This window comes from Miscanthus floridulus, chromosome 19, assembly GCF_019320115.1.
Source record: "Miscanthus floridulus cultivar M001 chromosome 19, ASM1932011v1, whole genome shotgun sequence".
NCBI classification, from domain to species: Eukaryota; Viridiplantae; Streptophyta; class Magnoliopsida; order Poales; family Poaceae; genus Miscanthus; species Miscanthus floridulus.
The window spans coordinates 24,256,585-24,281,840 of record NC_089598.1 but is presented as its reverse complement, the minus strand read 5'-3'; the positions used below and the strand labels follow the sequence as shown (position 1 = coordinate 24,281,840).

Genomic DNA, 25,256 nt, shown 5'->3' with positions numbered 1-25,256 from the left:
GGCTGCTCTGCTGTTCGCTCGCCTCAAGTTCACCGGTTACAGAGGTCAGTAAAAAACAGGAGCTAGTGGCTATATGCAGATCATGAGTCACCTCCCATGATTCCAACACGGCAGACACAAGAGACTGCGAGAGACGATCAATACAGCCTCATAAGAAGTTGCTAGGGCCCTGTCACATGGATGTTTAGATACCAATTAAGAGAACTATAAACATGAACTAATTATAAAACTAGTTGCAGATGCCTAGCTAATTCACGAGCCGAATCTAATGAACCTAATTAATCTATAATTAGCACATGTTTACCGCAGCATCACAAGGGCTTATCATGGATTAATTAGGCTCATTAGATTAGTCTCACAAATTAGCCTAGGGGTTATGCAATTCATTTCGTCATTAGTCTTCTTTTATAATACTCCTAAATAGCATCAAGGTGCTAAAAATTAGCCACATGAGATCCAAACGCACCCTTAGACCAAAGAAAAATGAGGGGATAAAACAGCTCTGCTCTAGAGGCACATGACTTTTTACAGTTAACAACACCCTACTGAGTCGTTAATATCTCCTACATCCCACAAAATGTCAGTCAACTGCTCCCACTACTCCCTCTTCAGACGCCTCAAGACTCCCCCAGTCTCCCAGACCTCTTCCCTACTCCATGATCTGCGAGATGGCCTCGCCGAACTTGAGGAACAGCTCGGCGTCTGAGGTGCTGGACGAGTTGGCGCAGGAGAGAGCGGCAGTGCCCCGCAGGCTGACGTACTCGTTGATGTAGCTTGGCACAGCTGGAGACGGCTGCGGCAGCTGGCCCAGCTGATGGGCGGACGGCTTTGGCGGCAGATCGGGGTTCGCCAGGCAGTCCAGGACACGCACCACCTCGTGCATCGTCGGTCGGTCCGAGGGTTGCCGCTTGGTGCAAAGGAGCGCCAGCTGGAAGAGCTTCTTCACCTCGCCGAGGTCCTTGCAGGTGTCTCCGATGTCAGGGTCCACGGTATCCATGACCTCGTTGCTTGCTGTCTTCGATAGGATCTGCAATTGGAGAAAACATTGATAACGACATACGGAAAAAGTTTCTTCCAGACAAGCTCAATATATGGAAAAAGTTCCTTCCAAACAAGTGGCGGCAGCAGCGGCGCATGTTATGATTTTATAAATGGACATGATTTTATAAATGGATCGATTCTGGAACTACAAAATGACTCCTAATTTATCACACTGTTGCACATACCTACTGTCAATTTTGAGCCATGTTTGAAACTGAGGTGACTCAAAATGTTACATCAAAGCATGGAGAGCTATGGGGCACATGATAAACCACTGACATCCTGTTAGTTCATTTTTTGCTTTCCATCTACATTATTTATGACAGGGGGACACCAACGGTAGGCTTTAGGGGACAGACACACTGCTACTTATAATGGAGCTTTCAGTCACCAAATCCAATGGATCAGCTCATAAATCCACAGCTGGTCTACAGTGCAGATAGATCTACTCACATGCTAGGTTTCGTGTCGCTGGTCCCCTTGTAGGAACACAAGCCTAATGGTCATTGTTCAGCAATTATTGGGCGCTGTTGGAATCCAATGCGATATAAGATGAAGGAAAGCGACTTCTAATTGAACAAATGCAGGAGACTGAAGATTAGTTACCAAGTGATGGAGATTGCACTCGTTGTCCACTGGCTTCTTGCCAGTCAGCAGCTCCAGCAGAACAATGCCATAGCTGTAGACATCAGACTTTTCGTTGAGACGGGAAGTGCGGGCGTACTCAGGATCAATGTAGCCAATAGTGCCCATGACATAGGTTGATGTGTGAGTTTTTGAGACACATAAGCTCTTAGCAATGCCAAAGTCTGTAAGATGGGCCTCATAATCTTTGTCAAGGAGTATATTCTTTGATTTTACATCCCGGTGAATTATTCGTGGACTGCAGTCATGGTGAAGGTAAGCAAGGCCTTGAGCTGCACCAAGAGCAATCCGTAGGCGAGTCTCCCAGTCAAGTTTTTTCTTCTTGGATGAACCTTCTGAAAGAAAATAGGTTTACATTATGAAATGGTATAGTAATTGCAGCCAAATATCCATGACCATTAAATAAGCAAGCCTTTGTCAAAACATGAACTGTCTTGAGAGCCCAACTGATGTTGTGTGACAGGTAAACAAACAAACACTATTGAGATGAAACAAATAAAGACTATTTAAATGAAAAGCAGCATAGTGGTGCTAGTTCCTGGTCGCTTTATAAACAGTTCTCGTGATTCCTTAACCACAAAAAAAAATGTCTGCATGGGTTTGGGACCTAGACTTACCATGTAAAACATCCCATAAGCTGCCACTTTCCATATAATCATAAAAGAGGAGGTTCCCAACAGGTGATAGTGAGTACCCTTGAAGGCTGACTAGATTCCGGTGCTTGATGCTACCAACAGTCTCGAGCTCAGTTTCAAATTCCTTAAGGCTGTGCGGGTAGTGGGCATACAGCTTTTTTATTGCCACTGGTTTGCAATTCTTTAGAACACATTTATAAACTGTACTTGACGCCCCGTATCCAATGATGTATTTCTCACTCAAGTTCTCAGTCATCCTCATTATATCATCGTATACATGAAGGGCCATGTTCATATGAAGGATAACCAGCTTGGGGGGAGCATTGCTCACTGCAAACAGAATGGATATCAATTACAGGATATCGATGTTGTTCTAGCATCAACTATAAGAGACCAGTAAACTACTGAGTTGAATCCAGACAATATTATTATTTGACAAAAACTATTAGTACATCAACATTACAAGTAAGATAAGATACTAAATAAGGTGGTGGACCATCATATTATTGTTAGAGGAGATTCCAAAGTTAGTAAATGCATTACCTTGCTTGCTTACAGTGACATCTTTAAAAGCAGGTGGACGGTGTGGCCTGCAAACAGCCACTAAGATCATCAGGAGGATAACAAGTCCACCCACAGCAACACCAATTATGGCAACCTTTGAGATTGGCGCTGAATAGAAAATCCAGGAAGAAAAGATCTTGGTTTATAATGTACTGATAAAATTCAGGTCAAATAAATTGATGAATGCAGCACTCTTCTTACGTTTCTCGCGGTGGCCAGTGGAACGACACGAAGAACCAAGCCAATATCCACAGAGTCCAGGATTACCTAAAAAGCTGAAGAAATAACAAGATCGCTAAACTACTATTTCCAAGTATAAGCAAAAAGATAGTCATGATTGAATTCATGGAGCACAATACCTGTCAGGTGAAAACCGTGTAAAGTTGTTGTCAGCAGGGACAACACCAGCCAAATTATTGTATGACACATTTCTGTCCAAAGATGCAAAAGGTCAATGTTAGAAAAATACCTACTTCAAAAAAAATGTTAGAAAAATACAAAATTTTGTGCATCCTTCCAATATTCAGGTTATGAAATTACAAGATATTGAGGCTGAAGCAGTTCATCAGAGAAGACACATCGCCAGTTATATTGTTATTTTCCAGTTTTCTACAAGAGTAAATGATGATTCAGAACAAAGCTGCACTTGAAAAACTAAACTTGCAGACTAAAAAACTAGGATATAACTTACAACAACATCAGGTTTTGCAGCATTTCAAGTTCTTGAGGAATCAGGCCACCAAGGTGATTATAGGATAAATCACTAGAAACAACAGTCAAGTCATTAAAAATATAATGCAAGGAATATTCAATAAAAGGATTCACATAAATAAGGTCAAGTACTTACATCTCCATGACACTCCTCAAATTACCAAACTCCGCAGGGATGAATCCAACTAGACCATTCTTGCTCAAGTTACTAGAGAAACATGTTCAATGTCAGGATATGAAGCAGGAAACATACCAAGAAACCGTAGCCCAAAAAACTTACAGCCTCAATAGATGCTCTAGGCTGCCAATGGATGATGGAATTGGACCAGTCATCATGTTACAGGACAAGTCCCTGGTACATATATCTATGTTATATATAGCATTAGCATGAAATGGATACTCTTAATACATATGAGCTGATGAAGGCTTACAACGTGTCCAAATTGTTGATCCTTGATAGCTCAATAGGAATAGATCCACTTATGAAATTTGATGACAGATTTCTGAAGAAACAAAGGAAACGGTTGAATGTGAGTTACGAATCAATATGAGCAAAACAGCATATCAGTACAAAAAAATGGAAATGTGTTCAACTCAATTTAGCACAGCATGAGGCTCAAAATTTATTGGAACTTACAAATAGGTCATGCTTTCAAGTTTCCGCAACGAACAAGGAATGGTCCCATTTAACTTGTTGCCATAAGCATTGCTGTTAAATAAAATTAGCATGTTATATAGATACTTGCAACATTGCACATGAGCTGCAAATTTTCAGAAATAATTTGTGCTTACAAGCTATTGAGATTCACACATGAACTTAGGTTGTCAGGAATTGGTCCTTCAAGGTGGTTATTCGCAAGGTTCCTGCGATAGAAGTAGAATCAGCGATGTTCATGCAATGTAGTTTTCTGGAGAACAAGAAAACACTGGTTCACGTGGCAAGTAATAAGAGGGTGCCTGAAAAGTACTTACAGGTCAAACAAGCCTGTTAGCCTTCCAAGCTCTGGTGGAATTGACCCAATAAGTTGATTATCGTTCAGTTCTCTGAATTTAGATAGTTATATCAAAGATAGATTAATGGTCAACCTGAATCTTGATATCCATAACAGAAGGAATACTAAAACTTACAGGTAATGAAGTGTTGACATATTTCCTAACTCTGGTGGTATCGACCCAGTTAACCTATTGCCTTGGATGTACCTATGAAGTTTTAACATGTATAAAGACAAACTTAGAAATATGTTCAGATCAAACTTTTTCTAGGGTTGAAGTGTATCAGTTCAAACTAAAATCTTGAAAATCTATGAACCAGATTTAGGGGGATAAGAATTCTTACAGCTTCTCAGTATATGTCAAGTTGCCTAGTATAGATGGTATAGGACCAGATAATTGGTTGTAACTCAGATCTCTGATAGAGTAAAAGTTCCATGAATTAGCAAACATATTTCTTTCACTACCAGCAATGAGAAAGCAATGTCTCATTTGTAGATTAGTCAACTATCTAGTAACTGTAGAATTCACTGTAGGACTTACAGAACAGCGAGAGCCTGCATAAGACCAATTACTGAAGGAATTGGACCGGTGAACATGTTCCCTTGCAAGGATCTAATAAAGGGTACATGCAGCTTTGCAGGTAAGCTTATATATGTTAGGCATGTAATTACATCATTTTCAGTGAAAAGAAACAGGCAAACAGCACATACAGTGTAGCCACTTGTAGGAAACCAATGTTGAATGGGATTGGTCCAGTAAAGCGGTTGTAAGACAAATCCCTACCAATATAAAATGTTAGGAAAAATGATATATATGAAAAGTTAAATCAATTATTTCAGGAGTAGCAAGAATGCATATACGTACAAGACCTGAAAACTTGTACAATTCCCAATGGTGTCTGGTATCACCCCAGTCAAGCTATTGTTCTTCACATCACTGATCAAATTAGTGGGAAGCTTAAAACCAGATTGAAACAAAAAAAAAAAAAAAAAACTTGCAGCAAACTAGACAAGCAGTGTACTTACAAGTACCAAAGGCCAGTCAGCTGGCACATATCAGGAGAGAGGCTTCCTTCTAAATGATTGCCCCGCAAGCCCCTAGTAATTATAGTTACTAATTTAGCCACAAAACTTAGGAGAAATTACTTGATGTTTCAGTAACAACTTATGTGTTTGAATGCCATTTCACAAGAATATATCCAAACCATAAAGACTTAATAATGCTGCCCAGCTTTTACTGAGCAGCCAGGCACTTAAATATATAGTAGCAATGTATGTACAGTACCAGCAGTCCAGCACTAGTACAAACTTTTTGAACCTCAAGGATGACTTACAGATATTGAAGAACCTCATTCCAGTAGATAAGCCTTGGTATCTCCCCAGTCAGTTTGTTTTGTGCCAAATCCCTGGAGTGCGCATCACATTAGAAATTCTGAACCATCCTAGTTGATCCACCTTATAAGAATCATGTAGCAGTAATAGCTTACAAAATCTTCAAATTTGGGAGCTGTGACAATGTTGATGGGATAGCACCAATCAGCTGGTTGTTCTTCAATATCCTAGAAATCACAAACAGCACCACAAAATCTGTAAAAACTTCAAAATCCCCAAATGACGTGTATTTCTATGGATTTCAGAGGGAAGAAGCCTCACAAGTTCTCCAGGTGCTTCAGCTTTGATATAGAAAATGGTATGTCGCCATCCAGGTTGTTGAAAGAAAAGTCCCTGAAGGTAAAGGCAAAGTTTGAATAAAAGCACTACCACCACAACCACAACTAAACATGGGTTACTCGAAGTTCAACTTACAGAGTCTTAAGTGATGAACAATCGCCAATCTCATCAGGGATCTGCCCGGATAGCCCATTTGACTTCAGATCGCTGAATGTGAATGCAAAGGAGACCAGTTAACACAGTTCAGGAAAGTAAAATCTAATCAACAGCAGTCGTTTGGACAAACAAGAAATCATCCGTACATGGAGACGAGGCTCTTGAGGCTGCCGACGGCTGGAGAGATCTCGCCCTCAAGGTTGAGGCCAGAGAGGTTGCTGCATTGCATTGGCGCCAACCCGCATCAGTGGCTACACATCGCAATCGTTGGGAAAGGAGCAAAGTTTAATGGACGCTCTTCTTACAGCGCAGCGACGGCGAATGTGACGTTGTCGCACAGGACGCCGCGCCAGGAGCAGTAGTCGTCGCCGGCCCAATCGTACAGTACGTTGCCGACGTTGCGGAAGGACTTCTTGATCTCCACCAGCGTCGCCCCTGGAAGATGCAGAACTAGCCGCATTAGCAGAAAAAAAATGGAGACACAGAACAGATTACAGACTGGTAGAAATCTGAACAGACGACTCGGCAAATGGAATATCCGCAGAAAGGGAGTCGGATAAACAAGATAGTTGGATTCTGACTAGTGTTTTCAGGCAGGAAAGCAAAGGAACTGGGGAACGTCAGATTTGGAAAGCCCAAATATGACACGATAGTGAAATAAGTTACTTGGATTCATTCAGATAGAAAATAGGATCATACTCCAGAATAGCAAACCAAACACAGCTAAAACACACAAGAATAGAACAGACTAAACAAAAGAGACCAAGCTTCCAACACTGAAGGGACAAATAAAGAAACAAGAATGTTCTGAGCATTTGCTCCAATAAGCAGCACAAGAAGGCACATGTAAAAAAAACAAAACAGAACATGAAGAGAAAAAAAAAAGATCACATTTTGAAACATGGGCAGACTAGTTATAAAAACTCGTAGGCATGAAAGAAGAGAAGAATAGAAGATGAGATGAGAAGAGGCACAACTCACAAGGATTAGTTAAGTGTGTTACACTCGGGTTACGGGCTTATAGGGCTATAAAAAAATGGGAATGGAACACTAGCGAATCACCATGCCTCCAAAAGCGCGTACTTGAAGCGCTAATAAAATACCAATCCTAACAAACCCAACCCCCTGAATCTTTGCTCCCCAGTAGGCAACCAGAGGGCTCCTCCCAGAGAAGAAAGAAATAAAGAGAAATGGATATAGAAAAAAGAAACAGATCACCAACCATCGTCGGCGACGGCGACGGCGACGGCGACGAGGAGGAGGGCGACGAGAGCACGGGCGGCCGTCGTCGTCATGGGCACTGAGCTGCGGACAGGCATCGGGGGAGTGACATTACAGGGAGAGGACAGCGACGATGGAGCGCGAAGCGTGCTGCAGCGAGCCTGCCTCCTCTGCCTGCCTGCCTTAATGGGGCGGAGCTCTTGGTTGGTTTCGTGGGTTCTCGCGCTCCATGCTTATCAGCTTTTTCTCTCGCCACAAAATGAAAAGAGTGTCGAGAGTGTATAGACTTGGGAGGAGCCCTCTGGTTGGGAGAGTGGTTTCATAAACATCAAACGAAAAGAGTGTAGAGAGTGGTTTCATATGATGAGAGACATTGGGAGAAGGACACTGCAGCGCCTGAAAGGTCACATCAATGATCTACAGTGATTTTCTCTCTCTATCTGGTTGGCCTAGGGCAGTAGAACTCGAGTAACAGATTGAGGAGCATGGCACAGCTGACATGTGGGTCCTACGGGTTTGGATTGGGTTAATGCTTAGCTGTGAGTCTACAGGGGCAACTGCAGCTGCAGGTGGACCACCACACTTCTGTATTTTCGATACACTGTGTTTAACCTTCCCTGATAGGTAAGGGTAAGGGTAAGGGTAACGGTAGGGCTAGTTTCACCAGAATCTCGACCTGCTTTTTTTTGCAATTCAAGTTTGTCAAGTAAGCTAAAGCCACACAAAATGTTACTATAAATTTGACGAGCCAAATATAAGAGATTTTAAGTTTTGATGACAAATCAAATAAATACGAAAATCATGACCAGCCAAAATTTTGGCTTGGCATACTTTAGAGCGAACTAAGCAGACCCTTTACATCGTGTAAGTTTCTCATACGTCCTATAACGAGTGTCATTCTTATTTTTTCGGAAAATTAAATTAAATATTTTTAAATTTAATCAAATATATATATAATATTAATATTTATGATACATCATCATTAGATGAATCACTGGATATATTTTCATAATAAACATATTTAGAGATATAAATATTGCTAATATTTTCTAGAAACCGTAAACTTAAAAAATGACTAACACGAACCCCATATACGATATTCTTTTTGATAGAGGGAGTAATGATTTTGAAAAAATAATAATATAGAATTTGGTTAGCTACAATATTCAATTTTTTTCATTGTGTCGTCATAAAAAATATACTATACAAACTCTATGGTCATTTTGATATTATTATAAGCATTAGCATATTATTACAATTGGGTCATATTGGCAAATAGATATGTTTACCATACTTGGCGACTTCTTCTGTTTGAAATTTCACATGGTAAATAAATATTGCAAATGAAAACAGCGGCCATGCTTTCATCGTAGTTGGCCGCGCTTTCATCATAGTTGGCCGCGCGAGATGAAAGAGATGAAACAATCAACCTTAGTGCGAATTTCATCACCTTCACAAGGCCTTGGAAATAATGCTAACAAGTGTGACAGAACCACCCGAAATAACATACCTTCGGAGGCGCTCGTCTTCTACCAGACGCTAAGCACCCCGAAAGCAAGCTACATCAGAGGGATTCCGTCGAGCACACCCTAAGGGAGAACTCGAATAATCCACGTTTTTCCTCCAGGATCCAATAATGAGAACGAGTTTACAATACTTAGTCTATTTCATACAACAAGAGTTCTTAGAAATACATTATTACAATACCAAGTTCAGAGTGCGGAATTTAAACAGCGGAATTACAATAAATATCTAACGATAAGATACAAGGATCCGTCTGTGTCCACCAGAAGAATCCTCCACACAACAGCTACTCCTCAAGCCGCACCTACAATAGGAGTAAATGAACCATGAGTACACAATGTACTCACAAGACTTACCCGACTAGTGTGAATACTTTCCCGACTCCAAAGGATATGATATACTTTATGGTTTGCTGGGTTTTCTTTTTACAAAAGCGATACTAGTAGTGAATTCTTATGCATGTGTTTTATTAGCAGTCACGATTAGTTCATTAGCTAACCATTCTATGTAAGCACATGTTCTACTTTCAAACAAGAGTTGAGCAATCAGATCTATTTCACCATCTTTCATCTTCCAGCTCTTACTACGGTGCTAGATCATAGACAAGTCGTACCGGATTATCCAGCGATTCGTGAATCAATGTGCCCAGCTGGGTTCCCTAAAACACATGCCCCGTTTATATCTAGGCACAAACAGGATCAACCCATCACTCTCCTGTCAAGGGGTCCAGGTCCCCGTCTAAACTTGAACTCCAAGCCCCCACACCTGAGTCCCGAACTCAGTGTGGTGCTTAGACCTCCACCATCTTTGCATCCAATCAGTCGGTCTAGAAAGAGTCGGAACCCACGATAAAAGAGTAACGAGCCTTCTCTACTCTCATAAATAAGTATGTGCTCAGAATAATAAGTCTGTGATCTGACTAGAATCCAATGCAACGGTCGGTCCTTAACCGACACGGACAGGGAAAACAGTGTAACCAAGCTATGTCCCGTTGGCCGCGGGACACAACCTCTTACACCTACCAATACATATACCATATCGCTGCCCGGTCTCTATTTCTTTTCACCATTTTATCATGAGAGTGATAATAATCACCTGTTGTGAGTAACGACAGGTTACTCATGCTACCGAAAAACCTAAGCATAGCAGCTACTCGATCTAAGCTAGTAGGACTCATAGGTAGGTATATCTATGCATGTAATTTCAATATAAATCCTGTAATGTAATTGTATATCATATATATATTTCCAGTGATTATTCAGAATAAGGGTTATTCATCGGGGCTTGCCTTGGACAGGCACGGTGTCAGCTCAGTTTGTCCGTAGCGGCTCTGGGACCTCCTCCCGCACGAGGACCTCCTCCTTGTACTCTTCAATCACCTCTTTGTACTTCTGCTCGCCCTCAGTCACGAACTCCACCAACTCATTTTCTACATGCATGCAATGACGATGCAACGCTCAATATTAAGGCAATAGCAGTTCTTAAAATAAGAATATATCTACTAAGCCACTAAGCTAGCTCTAATGACTAAGATACCGAGCTAATCATCATTCCCATCAAACCAGCAGGGTTTCACCTACAAGTGCTACTTAGCAACTAAAATATATTCTCACTCTTATTAATGATTCAATATATACTATAGCAAGGAGTACTTAGCTACCATATTTCTCAATTGATTCTAAGGCTACAAAAATTACAGTAAGCACATAATAATACAATGAATCTACTGTAAAAATTTCATGGTCAAAGCAATTACCAATTTGCCACAAAAAATTCCTACAAATACTAACCTAAATAATACTAAACACTCGCAAATAATTTAATAGCCACTGGTATCAACAAATATATATAAACTAAATACACTAACAGATAGAGCACAATTTTAGGAACCTAACAAAATTACTTTCATAATTTTTGGACACCTATGCGAATTGATATTAATTTTCAAAGTTTAGCTCAAAATTAAAATATAAAGTTATTTCTAATTCCTTAAGAAAAAGGAAAAACGAATTCCACCCGCGGCCCACCACCGCGCGGCCCACGCGGACGCGGCCCAACATGAGGCAGCCCACAATGGGGAGGCCCACGCGCGCGACACATATGCAAAAACGCCCCTAAACTCTAGGCAAACTAACCCACAGTCCATGTTACTATTCCTAGAAAGAGCAACTATGCAACAAAACCCTCGGAAACTCCCTCCTTTACAACGGCATGGTCCTCGGCCACCCGCGCGCGTGCCGACGTGGCGGCGATGGCATTGGATGGCCACGCCGGCCAGCTGGGACCTGCGCTAGCTCCACTAACGGTCCAACCCCCATCTACAACCCTAGCGCCTACACTAGCCTAGGTTACTAGAGTTCACGGAAGTGGTGACCACGGCATGCGCCCATGCGCGACAGTGGCACGGACATGCCGGCCACCCTAAGCCACCACGGGGTAAACTAGCTAGCGCTATAGCATCACTATCTTACCCTGGTTACGGCTGCGGTGGTTCCCCGAACAGGGCTGGCCACGTGCGGGTGGTGGGATGCGGTGGCGCTCCGAGACGGCACGGCCACGTCAATGGCTATGGCGAGGTGGTAGAGGTGCAAGTGAGGTGCGTAGGGTGAAGTGGTGGTGGAGACAGAGTTCGTGGTGTAGATGGATTGATGAGGGGTGGAGCGGTGGGTGGCTACTCTCGGCCACGGCCGGTCCTGGCCTTAATGGCACGGTGGAGCGGAAACTCCAAATTGGAGTTCATCGTGGCTCGATTCAAGGCGGGGTGGGGACAGTTGGCACGCGGACATCAATGCGCATACACAGGCACGCGAAATTGAAGGCAAGTGCCTGCGCCCTAGCTCACCGTGGCCACGATGTGATGACGGAAACAGAGGCGGGCAGGGGAGAATGAGAGGACGGGAGGCGATGAGGACGCGGTCGGTAGCTGGCGAGTGCACCTTGGCGCGATGTGGCTAGCGTAACTAGGACGGCCCACGGCCAGCACTAGCTGATGGCACGCGCTTGAGGTCAGCGTGGCCCATGTGCCACAGTGCCATAAATGGCATGGCGATGGCGGTCTGGCCTTGCGCGCACAGCGCCTAGGCAGACCAGTGGCGTAGCGCGGTGCAGCGACAGGTGAGAGCGAGACGGTGACACGATGGCAGTGGCAGTGTCATGATGTGTGGTGGGAGCAGCGCGTGGGGTAGGTGGCCACGGTGCTCGGTTGTATGAGCAGCAGCAATGCGGCAACGGCAGCAGGAGGTGGGGCAGCACGACGGGATGAGTCGGGCAGCCATTGCTCCACGCGGCGATAGCCTGAGGCAGTCAGTGGTGTGGCTAGAGCAGCAGTGCGGCAGCGGAATGGGACATCCGTGTGGTAGGGCGGCAACGGCGGCCAGGACGCTAAGCCCGTGTGGCAGCAGCACCGCGTAGCCAGGCCAACCGGCCCATGGTGGACAGCCGAGCACGCCAACGCGCACACTCGCAGAATGCCCGATATGGCAGAACCGCCTAATCTAATGCCTCCCAGGAGTACTTGTCTTGCATTAGACACTGAGTACTCAAAGGAAGATACTAAATTACGTAGTTCTATAGAGCACACCCCAAGGGAGAACCCAAAAATCCACATTTTTCAATCAGGATCACCAATGAGAGAATAATGCTTACAACATTCTTAAATCATTTCTTACATTACTTTTCATGTAGCATCAGAGTATAATATTTATTGTTTATAATAGCGGAATATGATCATGATATCAGAGTTATGAATAATTTAATTTAACAGCGGAATATAAACAAGTGAACAGAGTTATCGCTTAAATAAACATCTATTTATGACATGATGAAACATTGATAAATAAACTATGACAACAGATTATAAAACTTTCATTTATAAAAAAACATTTAGTAAGAGTTATAAATAAAGACTATGATCGTAGCGTAAAGAAATTCTCTCTGAGCCCACTAGGAGGAATCCACACATAAGAGTCAGCTCTAGCATCTACATGTCACCTGCAATAGGGGAAATAAAACCCCGAGTACTCAATTGTACTCAGCAAGACTTACCCGACAGAAGGAAAGAAAAGACTCCAAGGATATGCAAGGCTATCTGGCTTGTGGATTTATTATATCTGCAGTAGCATTACTAAACGTGCGTCCTTATATTCAATTTTATTAGCAGTCATCATTAGTTCATTTACCAACCATTCTATGTAAGCACATGTACTACTTTCAAGCAGGTGGTAAGTAATCAGAATCATTTTCCATCTTTCATCTTCCAGTTCTTACTACGTTGCTAGACTGTAGACAAGTCGTACCAGATCGCCCGGTGATTCATGAATCAATGTGCACAGCTGGGTACCCCGAAACACACGCCACGCTTGTACCCCAGGCACAAGCAGAACCAACCCACCACCCTCCTATCATGGGGTCTAGGTCCTCGTCCAAACTTGGACTCTAAGCCCCCGCTCCTGAGTCCCGAACTTAGTGCGATGCTTAGACCTCCACCATCTCCGCCTCCAATCAATCGATCTGGAAAGAGCTATAACCCACGACAAGAGAGCAATGAGTCTTCCCGTGCTCGTACACAAGTATGTGTTAAGGATAATAAGTCTGTGACCCACGTAGAACCTAATGCAACAGTCGGTCCTTAACCGACACAGGCAGAACAAATGCAATTCAAGCCTCGCTCGAATGCCAAACCAAGTCCAGATCCAAAGTACCATTCCATCCAGTCTCCAATTATCATTCATATATATATATATATATATATATATATATATATATATATATATATATATATATATATATATATATATATATATATATATATTCCAGGTGATAATAATATAGTAACAACAATAATATATTTCCTATCTCTCGTGAGTAACAGGCAATCACTCGATTTCTATCGGAGTCCTGTAGCATAGCAATCTACATGATCCTGTTATGCTAGTAAAACTCATAGGATATATATATATATGCTAGTGGGTTTCATTCAACTCCTTAAAACTTAATTTACAAACATAAATTAAAGTGCAGAATAATAGGAGTTATGCACCGGGCTTGCCTGGGTAACATATAACCAAAAGTTAGTATTCCATCTTAGTGTCATGATCTCCAAAAGTACCGTCTCACCAGCAACTCCCGATGACTCCGCGATCCACTATCGTCCCTATTTTGATATGCAATGCGATGCAGAGATGATGCCACAGTTGATTAACAAGGCAACAACAACTCTTAACACAGAGTACATACTATGACCTAACAAGCTAGCTCTATTGACTAATGTACTAATCTATGTATCAACATCATCGAGAAAGATGTCATTTTCAAACAAGTGTTTTAGTTATATAATTCCAAGGTGTTTCTTTATTCGAAATAGGGCATCATTATCTATCTAGCAGACTAATTATTCTAGAGCTACCAAAAATTACAGTGAACACCTAATGACACTTCTAACCTACTGCGAAATTTTTAAAGCTAACACTATCACCGATTTATCACGAAAATTCCTACAAGTTTATGTCTTAACAATATTAAGCATGTTAAAATAATTAGAGCAACCCTAGAAACATACAAAACCTATGCGAACAAAATACACTATCAGATAGATCATGATTTTAGAAACTTAACAAAATTGGTCTGGCATTTTTGTGATTTTTCTACACTTTTTGGCGGATTTATGAAGTTTCTGCAAATAAGAAAAAGGAAAATACAATTCCTCCGGACACAGGCTACGTGGCCAGCCCATAGCCACGACGACCCACATGGGCGTGCGGCCCAGGCGCACAGCGCGCGCACGTGGCCCAGGCGTGGGCGGCACAAGGCCGGCCCAAGCAGCGTGCACGGCCGGCGGCCCAGCAAGCCAACCCACACGCGGTGCAGTAACGGTCGAGGGCGTCCCAGTGCGAGCAGGGCGGCCCACGATGGGAAGCCCAGCAGCAACAGCACCAATTTGCGCCGAGGCCCCTGTACTATCCCTGAATTAACTAAGCCATTACTTGTAAATTTATGAGTCTAGCATTTTTGTAAAGTGAACATGGTAAAGAGTTCTATTTGCGCTTGAGTCTCTTTTCTACCTTGAAACAGAGCAGTGTAGGGAAGGCAGTGCGTCGGCCGATGGGTGGCTCGTCGGCGGTGGTGCTGTCGTGGGGGCCACGGTAGCCTCGCATGCGCTCCTGATAGGACGTGGCTCAGCTGGAGGTGGCCTGCGGTGGCGGCTTGGCCGGGCGCAGTCGGTAGTGGCCCAGCCACGCGCACGATGGCCGCGGTGGGCGGTTGCATGACGACGGTGGCGCAATTGGTGGCTCCCGGTGATAGAGATGATGGGGTGGCGTGTGGGGGCATGGGCGGCTTCGGCCGCACTCGTGGGCAGCAACGGCTTGGCTGGGCGCGGCCGGTGGAGCACCCGCCACGCGCGCAACGGCAGTGTGCGCCTACGGCGTGGCCCGACGCTGCTCATCGCAGCTGGACGTCCTTGGCGCAGTCAACGACGGGGCGCTACGTGATCGGGTGTGCTCACGCGCGCGGTGGCCAGGCGATGGCAGCGGCCGCAGGTGCTTGCAGCGGGCCAGCCACGCGCACATCGGCGAGCAGAGGCCATGGTACATGGCGGTTCTTGGCGTGGACGATAGCGGGAGGGGCGGCCTGGTCAGCAGCGGCTGCGTGGCGCGCAGCTACGACTAGCCGACAGCCAGGCGGTGCGCCCATCCATCCCCGGCAGTCCGTCGGGGGCATGGTAGCCTGTAGTGCGAGGGCGCGCGACGCGGGGAGGAAGAGGAGGGGGCGCCGGCACTACACATGAAGGAGCGGGGGAGGTCGCCATAGGAGGAGGAGCAGGGAGTGGCATGGGACAACACAGGCTCGGCGCGCTCGTGAGGGAGGGGCCAGTGATGGCAGGCGGGAGACGCGACATGGTGACTTCGGCGCATAGAGGTGCTGCGGACAAGCTGGGAGGGTGGGAAGAACAAGCGCAAGAGGGAGAGCGAGGAACCACGTGTGGGATCACCACCAACTTCAAGCACGACGAGGGGGTAGGGCAGGACGACGCAGTGTGGCCGATAGAGGCGCGCCTGTGCACACATAGGAAAAGGAGTGGACACGGCGTGGGCAGGAGCAGAGCCATGTGCTCTCTTTTTGATGCCCCTGCATAGTGGACCTGTTCAAGATGTGGGCTCCGCTGCATTAGCAAAAGCTCTTCTCCACTAGATGACCAAGACCATTAAGACAGCGGACGCAAGGATAGAGCAGGGCAGGTGCCAACCAGGCTGGGGCGAGGCATGCGATAGTTGCAGCGATAATCAGACAACATGGCAAGGACGCGGGCAGCAGCAGCTTGGTGAGTAGGTGGGATGAACGGCTAAAGAAATGCCACGTCGACTAGGTGGTGGCCGCGAACGCAAGTCGAAAGACGGAAAACGGTGCCATGCACGCTATTTAAAGCTTACCAAAAACCACTTAAAACTCGACTAAGGCTCAACCAACTACACGAACCTAAAGTCCACACCACCGGCTACCTAGCGAAGCAATCGTCTAGACTAAAGAGTGACTAAAGAGGGAGAGAGGAGGATGCCAAGGTGAGCTCATCACCGAAATGCCGGTTCACGATTCGAGAGCCAAAGGCATGCTTCCAATGCATTCTAGCGAAGTTTGGCCAATTTTAGAGTGAGTATCGTAACCCTTAACGCAACTACGACCTGCACCACGTCCTAGTATACACCTAAATGCAACCGATCGTGCGAAAACATGGATGAAGTGCTTAACCATTTTTGTTGGAAATCAAATGCCAAATTGGCATTATCGTTAGGTTTCCATACTTAAATCATTTAGTTCTAGAAGCAGAAATTATATTCCACTTCCAATTCTTGAGCTATCAAAAATATCATGGAACAACATCTATTCACCAAATCAATAGTTGCATTTTCATCTACTAAACTTGCACTTCAAATTTTATTTAAGTACCAATTACAAGTTATATTTTATTTTTGTTTATAAAAATTGCTTCTCGTGCCAAACAATTAAAACTACTTTTCCTATTTTCTTGTTAAGATTTCGTTACCACATTTAAGTAACTGACTCACTATATTGATAGATCTATTTCTCCGGCCATAATCTCAGGGCTTAGCGAGCTCGTAACACCAGGAGTGTTACACTCAACACGGTGGCGTCGTGCCCCCGGTGCTGGTGACCTCACTGAACTAGGAAAACAGCCCGAGAACACGCCAAGCACTGATTTTAAAGTGCTCAAGAAACCTAAACCGTTGATCCAATTCCCAAACCACCTTTGCTATACCTTAGAGGGTATATTAGGCTACTAAAACAAGCCAAAATACAATACCACTCCTTAACCCAATCTCACACAATAAATTGCCAAACATAGCAGTGTCTAACTGTCGGCAGACTTGAAAATTTCTAAGTGTTAGAGCTGAATTTGATTTCCAATTGCGATCTCTAAACTAGTGGAAATATTAGCTAGCAATATCATTTTTCGACCGTGAGTATTTCATTGTCATATAAAAAGTTTGCACTTCAAACCTTATTGAAAGCTCTAGTTTAGTTTTGGTGAATTGATGGAATCCTAACCGTGTGTTTGGTTTAGGGATCAAGTGGAATGGGTTGGGTCCAACCTAGTTTTCTAGGTTGGGATGAACCCATCTCGTGTTTGGTTAAGGGGTTGGGATGAACCCAGTTCTGTGTTTGGTTGCGAGGTTCAAGAGGGATGAAATGGACGCCATTTTGATACCGTTAACAGTACCATTAGTGGGACCCGCCTGTCATCCTCCTTATTTTCTTTTTCCCCTCATCTTCTTCCTCTGCTCGCCCATCACCTCCCAGCCCGACATCGCCATGGCTGTCACCTCCCAGCCCCGCCCTCACCCCCTCGGTCGCCGCCTCCCCGCCCCGACCCTTCCCCGCGCAGGCCTCGGCGGCCATGGAGGCCCCGTCTCCCCGTGCAACCCCGCCCCGCCCCTATGGCCATAGAGGCCCCGCCCCAGTAGCCATGGAGACCCCTCCTCTCCGCACAGCCCCGCCCCGCCCTGGTGGCCTAGCGGCCCTGCCTCCCCGCGTAGGCCCCGCCGACACCCGCCTCAGCGGCCATGGCGGCCCTGCCTCGTCTAGCGCCAGCGCCCCAAGCTCGCGCGAGCTCACCCACGCAAGCGACATAGCACCGGCTTCCAGAGCCCGACGTCGCTGCTCGCCCACATCCGGAGAAATGGAACCACCGGCGCTCGCGACGAAGGGAGGGAGAAGGAGACGGCGAACGACGCCGTTCATCTAGGTCGAGATGGTCCGCCCAATTTGAATGGACCAAGGGAACCCACATCTGAGGGAATATTCGGTGCCTGGTCCAACCCAATCCCACCTAGCTCCTCAACCAAACAGCGCACCATCTGGGTCGAACCCGGGATATCCCACTTCATCCCGCAATCCAAACAGATACTAAGTGTTAACCTAGTTTATCAAGTGATCATGATATAGGTAGCACATTCCAAGTGGTGCAGCAAATGAAGATCATGACATAATGACGGTGATGCCATGGTGATGATCAAGTGCTTAGACTTGAAAAGAAGATAGAGAAAAACAAAAGGCTCAAGGCAAAGGTATAAATGATAGGAGCTATTTTATTTTGGTGATCGAGACACTTAGTGAGTGTGATCACATTTATGTTTGATAGACGTACTATTAAAAGGAGTGAAAGTCGTCTCGAAATGCGGTTATTAAAGTACCACTAGATGCTTTAACTCATTGCATATGCATTTAGGATCTTGTGGAGTGCTAACACCCTTAAAAATGTTTGTGAAAATATGCTAGCACATGTGTACAAGGTGATACACTTGGTGGTTGGCATATTTGAGCAAGGGTTAGGAACTTCACCGGTGGAGTGTCCGCCCGTATAGTGCGGACAGTCCGATAGTGCCACTGGCACCCTAGACAGAAAAGACGGAGGTCACTATAAATGACCGGACGCTGGTCTCGGTAGGACCGGTGCGTTCGGTCAGGTGGAGAATGAAGACGCTAACGTCGGTCTCTGACCGGACGCTGGGTCAATTAGTGACCGAACGCTGGAGGGGTGCGTCCGGTCCTGCTGATGTGGCAGCGCACAGCAGAGTCACCATGTGACCGAACGCTGGGTGAGTCCGGTCGAGCATGACCGAACGCGTCCGGTCATAAAAAGTCGTCTCTGGATGCTTACTAGAAACGACCGGACACTGAGGCTCAGCGTTCGGTCACTTTGAGCTGCTGTGTTCGGTCATCACTTGACTGTTGAGATCGAGCAATCAACATTTGAAGAGAGGGGACACGTGGCACACATCGCGTGACCGGACGCTGAGGTCCAGCGTCCGGTCGATATGATCGGAGCGTCCGGTCACCCCGTGTTGTGCCCAGTGAAGAGGTACAACGGCTCTATTTTATGGGGGCTTCTATTTAATCCCTATGGCCGGCTCTAGCTCACCCTCTTGACCATTTGCATTGACATAGCAACCTTATGAGCTTAGCCAAAGCCCTTCCACTCATCTCCATCATTGATTCATCATCTTTGTGAGGTTGTGAGATAATCTAAGTGCATTGCTTAAGTGTTTGTATCTAGAGGCACTTGGTGTTCATGTTTCGCTGCGGAATTCACTTGTTACTCTTGGTGGTTGCCGCCACCTAGATGGCTTAAAGCAGCGAGGATCGTCGAGCGAAGGTTGGTGATTGTCTCCGGCTCCGATCGTGGTGATTGTGAGGGGTTCTTGACCTTTCCCCGGTGGAGAGCCAAAAGGTACTCTAGTAGATTGCTCGTGGCTTGTGTGATCCTCATCTTGTGTTGGTTATGCGGCACCCTTTTTAGGGTTTGGCGTGTGATGCCAATTAGCGTGTGAACCTCCAAGTGAGTGAATCGCCACAATGAGGAGTAGCTTGTCGGCAAGCAAGTGAGCCTCGGTAAAAAATAATTGTGTTCATCATTTGATTTTGAGGTGATTGGTCTTCATTGGTATTCATTCTTGTGATTGATTGGCTCCTTCCTCAACACGGCGGTATAAACAAATTGCCCACTCTCTTTACATTACCACAAACTAGTTATCAAGCTCTTTAGTGTAGCTAGTTGTGAGAGCTTGTTAGTTTAGTTAGTGTGGCTCTTTAGTTAGCCGTTGAGAGCACACTAACTTAGTATAGTGACATAGCTATTGTGCGGGTAGAAACTATATAAACTAGAATTATGGTAGATGGCTTACAATTTTAGTAGGCTAGCGCAACACTTGCTTCGTCTCATAATTGTATAACCGGTTTGTTAAGTGTTGTTGTAGAAACTTTTATTAGGCTATTCGCCCCCCTCTAGCCATTAGGACATTTCACTTATTTAAGTATCACATACATATTCTATAGCATTTTTGCTTAATAAAAATTGGTTTTAAACCCTAAGTGATATAACATGACTATTGAATTAACTTTTGTTTCGCACTTCCGTTGATCGTTTTGAGTTACGGAAATTGATCTACACTCTTTATTACATGCATTAACACATAAACATGATGCTCATGACATGTTTTAGTAAATGATTTACAGTGTAACACCGAGGGTGTTACAACAAGTTTCATCACTACTTTTGCTGAGCTATCACCCTGCTTAATGCCTTTAAAACTTTATTTTCAAAACATTATCATTGAGACGGATCTAAACGGTAAACGTGGGAGTTTGGAATCCACTCGGTCAAAAACCATGTAATTATTGTTTTTATAGTTCAATCAAATACAATAAAATAAACTAGATAATGAGTAAGTATTATTAGATTAGTTAAATAATATATTTTTTGTACTAGTTATTTATAGACATAAATATTGTACTATTTGCATAGATTCAGCAAAACTAAACAAATTAACTTGTTCTATATCTAGAATTACATTCTTTGTGATGAGAGAGTACACTGTATAGTAATTTCACACAAATTATTTTATTTTCACATGAAAAATAAAAAACAGTATTCTGAAGGGGATAAGTAGGTATATATTGACCTTTTAACTAAAGATAATAAAAGTTTCCAACTACGACTGACAAGAGGTCGGAGATGGCAAAATGCCCCGTTTGATATGGAAGAAGCCAAATCCCAACCATTCCGTTCAACTTTAACCGAAACTCTTTGAAATATGGTGTTTGCTTGCATGGATAGGAGGTTAAGAACATATTTTAGGGCATGTTTAGATCTACTAGTTCTAATAATTAGAAACCAAAATTAGTACAAGTGGATCTAAATAGACCTACTAATAGACTAACTAACTATTAGATAGAGGGTTTCTAATTATTACATGCCAACCATCTATTAGCAACATATGAGCAAGTTAAAAGTTAGCGGCTATTAGCTATGTAATTATTAGAGTTTGTTTGGATCCACTAACAGTTAATAGTTAGCTAACTATAGCTCCTAGCTAAAATGAGCTAACTAACAGTTAGATGTTATTAGCCGCGTTGGTCTAACTAGTGAGATAGTAGTTTGATAGATATCCAACTAGCAATTAGCTAATTTATTAGATGTACATGTTTGGATGCAATCTAGCTATTTGTTAGCGGCTAACTATTAGCTCTATGAATATAAACAAATCCTTAATATTAATGGATCTAAACAAGATTTTATAGATGTCATCAACTCATTTGTGGGAGAATAACTCTATATAGTGCGTGCAAGATATAGAAAAGCTGCTGAAGAATAAAAAAATGTATAAAAAGTGTTTTTTATTCAAATGACTCTTCAAATGAACCATTTTAGAATAGTGAGTTCAAATGATGATTGAAAGTAAAAAAAAACATACAGCCGCCATCTCTATATCTATGTAAGCGTCTTTCTGCACTATGTTTTATAAAAAAGTACGTAATGGTCGTCAAGTATGTTGTCATAAAGAAGCATATTGAGGCCCTCTCTGGAGTACAGGAATGCAGGAACATAGGCAATTGCACATGATTGAAAGTAAAAAAACATACAGCCGACATCTCTATATCTATGTAAGCGCCTTTCTGCACTATGTTTTATAAAAAAAGTACATAATGGTCGTCAAGTATGTTGTTATAAAGAAACATATTGAGACCCTCTTTGGAGTACAGGAAAGCAGGAACATAGGAATTGCACAGGAATGCTATTGCAAAATAGAGGACTAAAAACACATGAATTTGAAAGGAATAATCATTTGTTGGATGGACTGAAGAAAAAACATAGGATTTTTTACCAAGAGGTTTTAGTGGATGCTAAAGTACCTGTAGTTTTCCTCCTCTATTTTTTCTATAACCAAAGGATACCTGATTTTTAAACTTAGAAAACCGTGAATTATGCTATTAACTACCCAAACAGAAATAATACTACAAGTTAATTGCTACCTAAACGGACAGATACAAGTAAAGGCCCCGTTCAGCTTACCTTATAATCCGCACTATTCAGCTTATTTTTTCAGTCGGAACAGTATTTTTCTCTCACAACAATTCAACTAGAATTGTATTTTCAGCCAATTCAGCCAAGTTTCAGGAAACCGAACGGGGCCAAAATGTTCCTAAATCCACTGCAATTCGGCATATCCTCCTCGGGCACAATTTAGGACATCGTTTGCTTCTAGTAGATTGTCAAATGCAACAAAACATGGTGATGAATTCCATAAACCAGTCAATCCAAGATAGCTCTTACTATTTAGGATCTGTTTAAAGCTCAAGACGGCTTTGGCTGCACCGTACATCGTAACCGAGAAGTGGTTTTTCTCTCTCATTTCAAAATAAATTAGGAACAGATAAAAATATTATTTTTTGCTTCACTCGCTTCAGCCCATCTACACTTCAATAGCAACAAGTCCAAGTGGTTTAGACTTTAGAGCCATACCATAAAGAACCTCAATTGATGAAACTTAGGGCTCATTTGGTAGGAATCCAGATTTTTATAAAAACATTCTAGATCTATATTCTCTTAAAAAACGTTTCAAATGGTGAATCGTATCACCAAACCATTTGGCTACATAATTAGAATTACTATGAAACCATGTTTTCACCAACTCACATTTATAGGTAGAAAAGTAAGAATCATTTGAAACCATTTCGAGCAGTAAGAATCATTTGAAACCGTTTCGAGCAGAAACATTTCACCTGCGTGTTGGTTTGTGTACGGTTTCCGCTAATTCTCGAAGAAACCGGAACCGATTATATGTGTGCCGAATGAACGCACCATTAGAAGTGACATGCTGTTACCTGTGGTCTTTAACCGTGCTGTGGGTGTGCGTCCGCGATCATGAGTGCTTGCCTAGGACACAGGCGACCGACATGTGGGGGCAAATGTTTACTATACCCCACGCGTCAGCGCTGCATGATTGAGCCCAACACGAAACGTGATCACGTGATGTTTATCAGGATTCTGCAGGAAATGTCTTGCTTTCCCCTCTCTATCTCTAGCTTTTGCCTCCTTTTGTCTCATGCCCTTTAGATTTATCCGTTCATTCTCCTCTTTTACCCCTGCTTAAAACAAGGATCATCCTCCAAAACCAAAACCCTCCGAGCAAACCGGGCGCAGACACCACTGCACCGAATGCTGCGACAGTAGACAAGAGCATCGGATCGGCAGGCAGCAGGCTGGAGATTCTGTGATGAAGGCCGAATTTTTTATTTTTCAGCTCTTTTTTTTCAAAAATATGACAAATAGATTTCTGGTGGTTTGATTTTCGTTTATGGACTATGATCTCGGCACCGTGGCTTTTGACATCGAGGAGACACGTCTCGGCGCCATGAGGTCTTGGCGAGACGTCAGACATGACGGTGACTTGACGTCGACGTGGATAAGACCTCGGCGTCGTAGATCTTAGCGCCGAGGTATTACCCTATAGATTTTAGCGTTTAAAATGAAACAAGTATAATGGTTCCGAGGAACATACAACAACACCATTATGGTTTAGTTGGTTAGGACGCGCGCGATTTAGCTCAAAGACCTAGATTTGAATCCAGCACTAAATCTTTTTTGCTACATTTTTATAAGCAATACAGCAAGAAAAATTATTTCCAGTAACATGCAAACTGGGTCCGGAGTTTATATATCCGAGCAGCTGGCGGTCTACACCAAGAACTACTTGTGCGAACTGGGGTCCGGAGGCTACGGCGTGGTCTACGAGGGTGAGCTGCCGAACGGCCTGCTGGTGGCCGCGAAGGTCCTGAAGGTGTCTATGAACAAGAAAGTGCAGGAGGCGTTCATGGCGGAGATCGGCACCATCGGACGTACCTACCACGTGCACCTCGTGCGGCTCCATGGTTTCTGCTTCGACGCGAACACGAAGGCGCTGGTGTACGAGTTCTTGGAGAATGGCTCACTCGAGAAGTACCTTTACGGCGACGAGGGCAGCACAAGCACAAGGCTGGAATGGGGGACGCTGCACAGCATCGCCGTCGGCACGGCGAAGGGGATCAGGTACCTGCACGAGGAGTGCCAGCAGCGGATCGTGCACTACGACATCAAGCCGGCCAACATTCTTCTCACGGCCGACTACACACCGAAGGTGCCCGACTTCGGGCTCGCACGGCTGGGCGAGCGCGAGAACACGCACATGTCGCTGACCGGCGGCGGCCGCGGGACGCCCGGGTACGCGGCGCTGGAGCTGTGGATGGCGCTGCCGGCGTCGGAGAAGTGCGACGTGTACAGCTTCGGGATGGTGCTGTTCGAGATCCTGGGGCAGCGCCGGAACTACGACCCTGGCCACGGCGAAAGCAAGGAGTGGTTCCCGAGGTGGGCGTGGGAGAAGTACGAGCAGCGGGAGATCGAGGACGTCGTGTCCGCCAGCCGCACGAGTAGTTCTTACGAGGGGGATCATTGCATGTTTCTCAAATAATTTTCCTGAATGTAGCACAAAAAAAAAATTCAGCACTAGGGTTTGAACCAAGGCCTTCGAGCTAAGTAGCGCGTATCATAATCAGCTGAACCGTAATGATGTTGTTGTAAGTTCTTTGGAATAATTATACTTGTTTCATTTCAAACGTCAAGATCTAGGCGTTAAGATCTACGGCGACAAGCTCGGCGACAAGATCTACGGCGCTGAGACCTTGTCCACGTCAGCGCCAGGTCTCCGCCACGTCCGATGCCTCGTCAAGACCTCGGCGCCATTGGTTATGGCGCCGAGACGTGTTT

General features: G+C 44.3%; 2 protein-coding genes across 2 annotated transcripts; one reads left to right on the top strand and one right to left on the bottom strand.

Moving 5' to 3' along the window:
• Positions 1-382: 382 nt before the first annotated feature.
• LOC136527262 (LRR receptor-like serine/threonine-protein kinase ER1) lies at positions 383-7,963 on the bottom strand. The gene is made up of 27 exons (XM_066519921.1): positions 7,638-7,963; positions 6,721-6,850; positions 6,562-6,633; positions 6,395-6,466; positions 6,242-6,313; positions 6,076-6,147; positions 5,923-5,994; positions 5,615-5,686; positions 5,454-5,525; positions 5,300-5,368; positions 5,130-5,201; positions 4,933-5,004; positions 4,725-4,796; positions 4,569-4,640; positions 4,389-4,460; positions 4,234-4,305; positions 4,028-4,099; positions 3,877-3,948; positions 3,733-3,804; positions 3,577-3,648; positions 3,426-3,494; positions 3,245-3,316; positions 3,087-3,160; positions 2,865-2,993; positions 2,304-2,651; positions 1,648-2,021; positions 383-1,027 (listed from the first exon to the last, which is right to left on the bottom strand). The coding sequence occupies exons 1-27, from the start codon at positions 7,732-7,734 to the stop codon at positions 650-652; spliced, it is 2,964 nt and encodes a 987-aa protein (XP_066376018.1). The 5' UTR covers positions 7,735-7,963; the 3' UTR covers positions 383-649.
• Positions 7,964-15,401: 7,438 nt separating this feature from the next.
• Positions 15,402-24,960, top strand: LOC136525736 (G-type lectin S-receptor-like serine/threonine-protein kinase SD2-5). Its single transcript, XM_066518621.1, has 2 exons — positions 15,402-15,696; positions 24,125-24,960. Exons 1-2 carry the CDS (start codon positions 15,402-15,404, stop codon positions 24,958-24,960), a joined length of 1,131 nt encoding a protein of 376 aa, XP_066374718.1.
• The last annotated feature ends 296 nt before the right edge of the window (positions 24,961-25,256 follow it).

What these genes read in the sequence shown, in the direction of transcription:
- LOC136527262 (XM_066519921.1), bottom strand. Translation starts at nt 7,734, where the DNA reads ATGCCTGTCCGCAGCTCAGTGCCCATGACGACGACGGCCGCCCGTGCT. An exon ending in CTCAAGAGCCTCGTCTCCAT is followed by an intron (nt 6,467 to 6,561) that starts GTACGGATGATT and finishes ATTCACATTCAG; the next exon opens with CGATCTGAAGTCAAATGGGC. An exon ending in TGTGTGAATCTCAATAGCTT is followed by an intron (nt 4,306 to 4,388) that starts GTAAGCACAAAT and finishes TTTATTTAACAG; the next exon opens with CAATGCTTATGGCAACAAGT.
- LOC136525736 (XM_066518621.1), top strand. Translation starts at nt 15,402, where the DNA reads ATGGCCGCGGTGGGCGGTTGCATGACGACGGTGGCGCAATTGGTGGCT. An exon ending in GGCGATGGCAGCGGCCGCAG is followed by an intron (nt 15,697 to 24,124) that starts GTGCTTGCAGCG and finishes TAAGCAATACAG; the next exon opens with CAAGAAAAATTATTTCCAGT.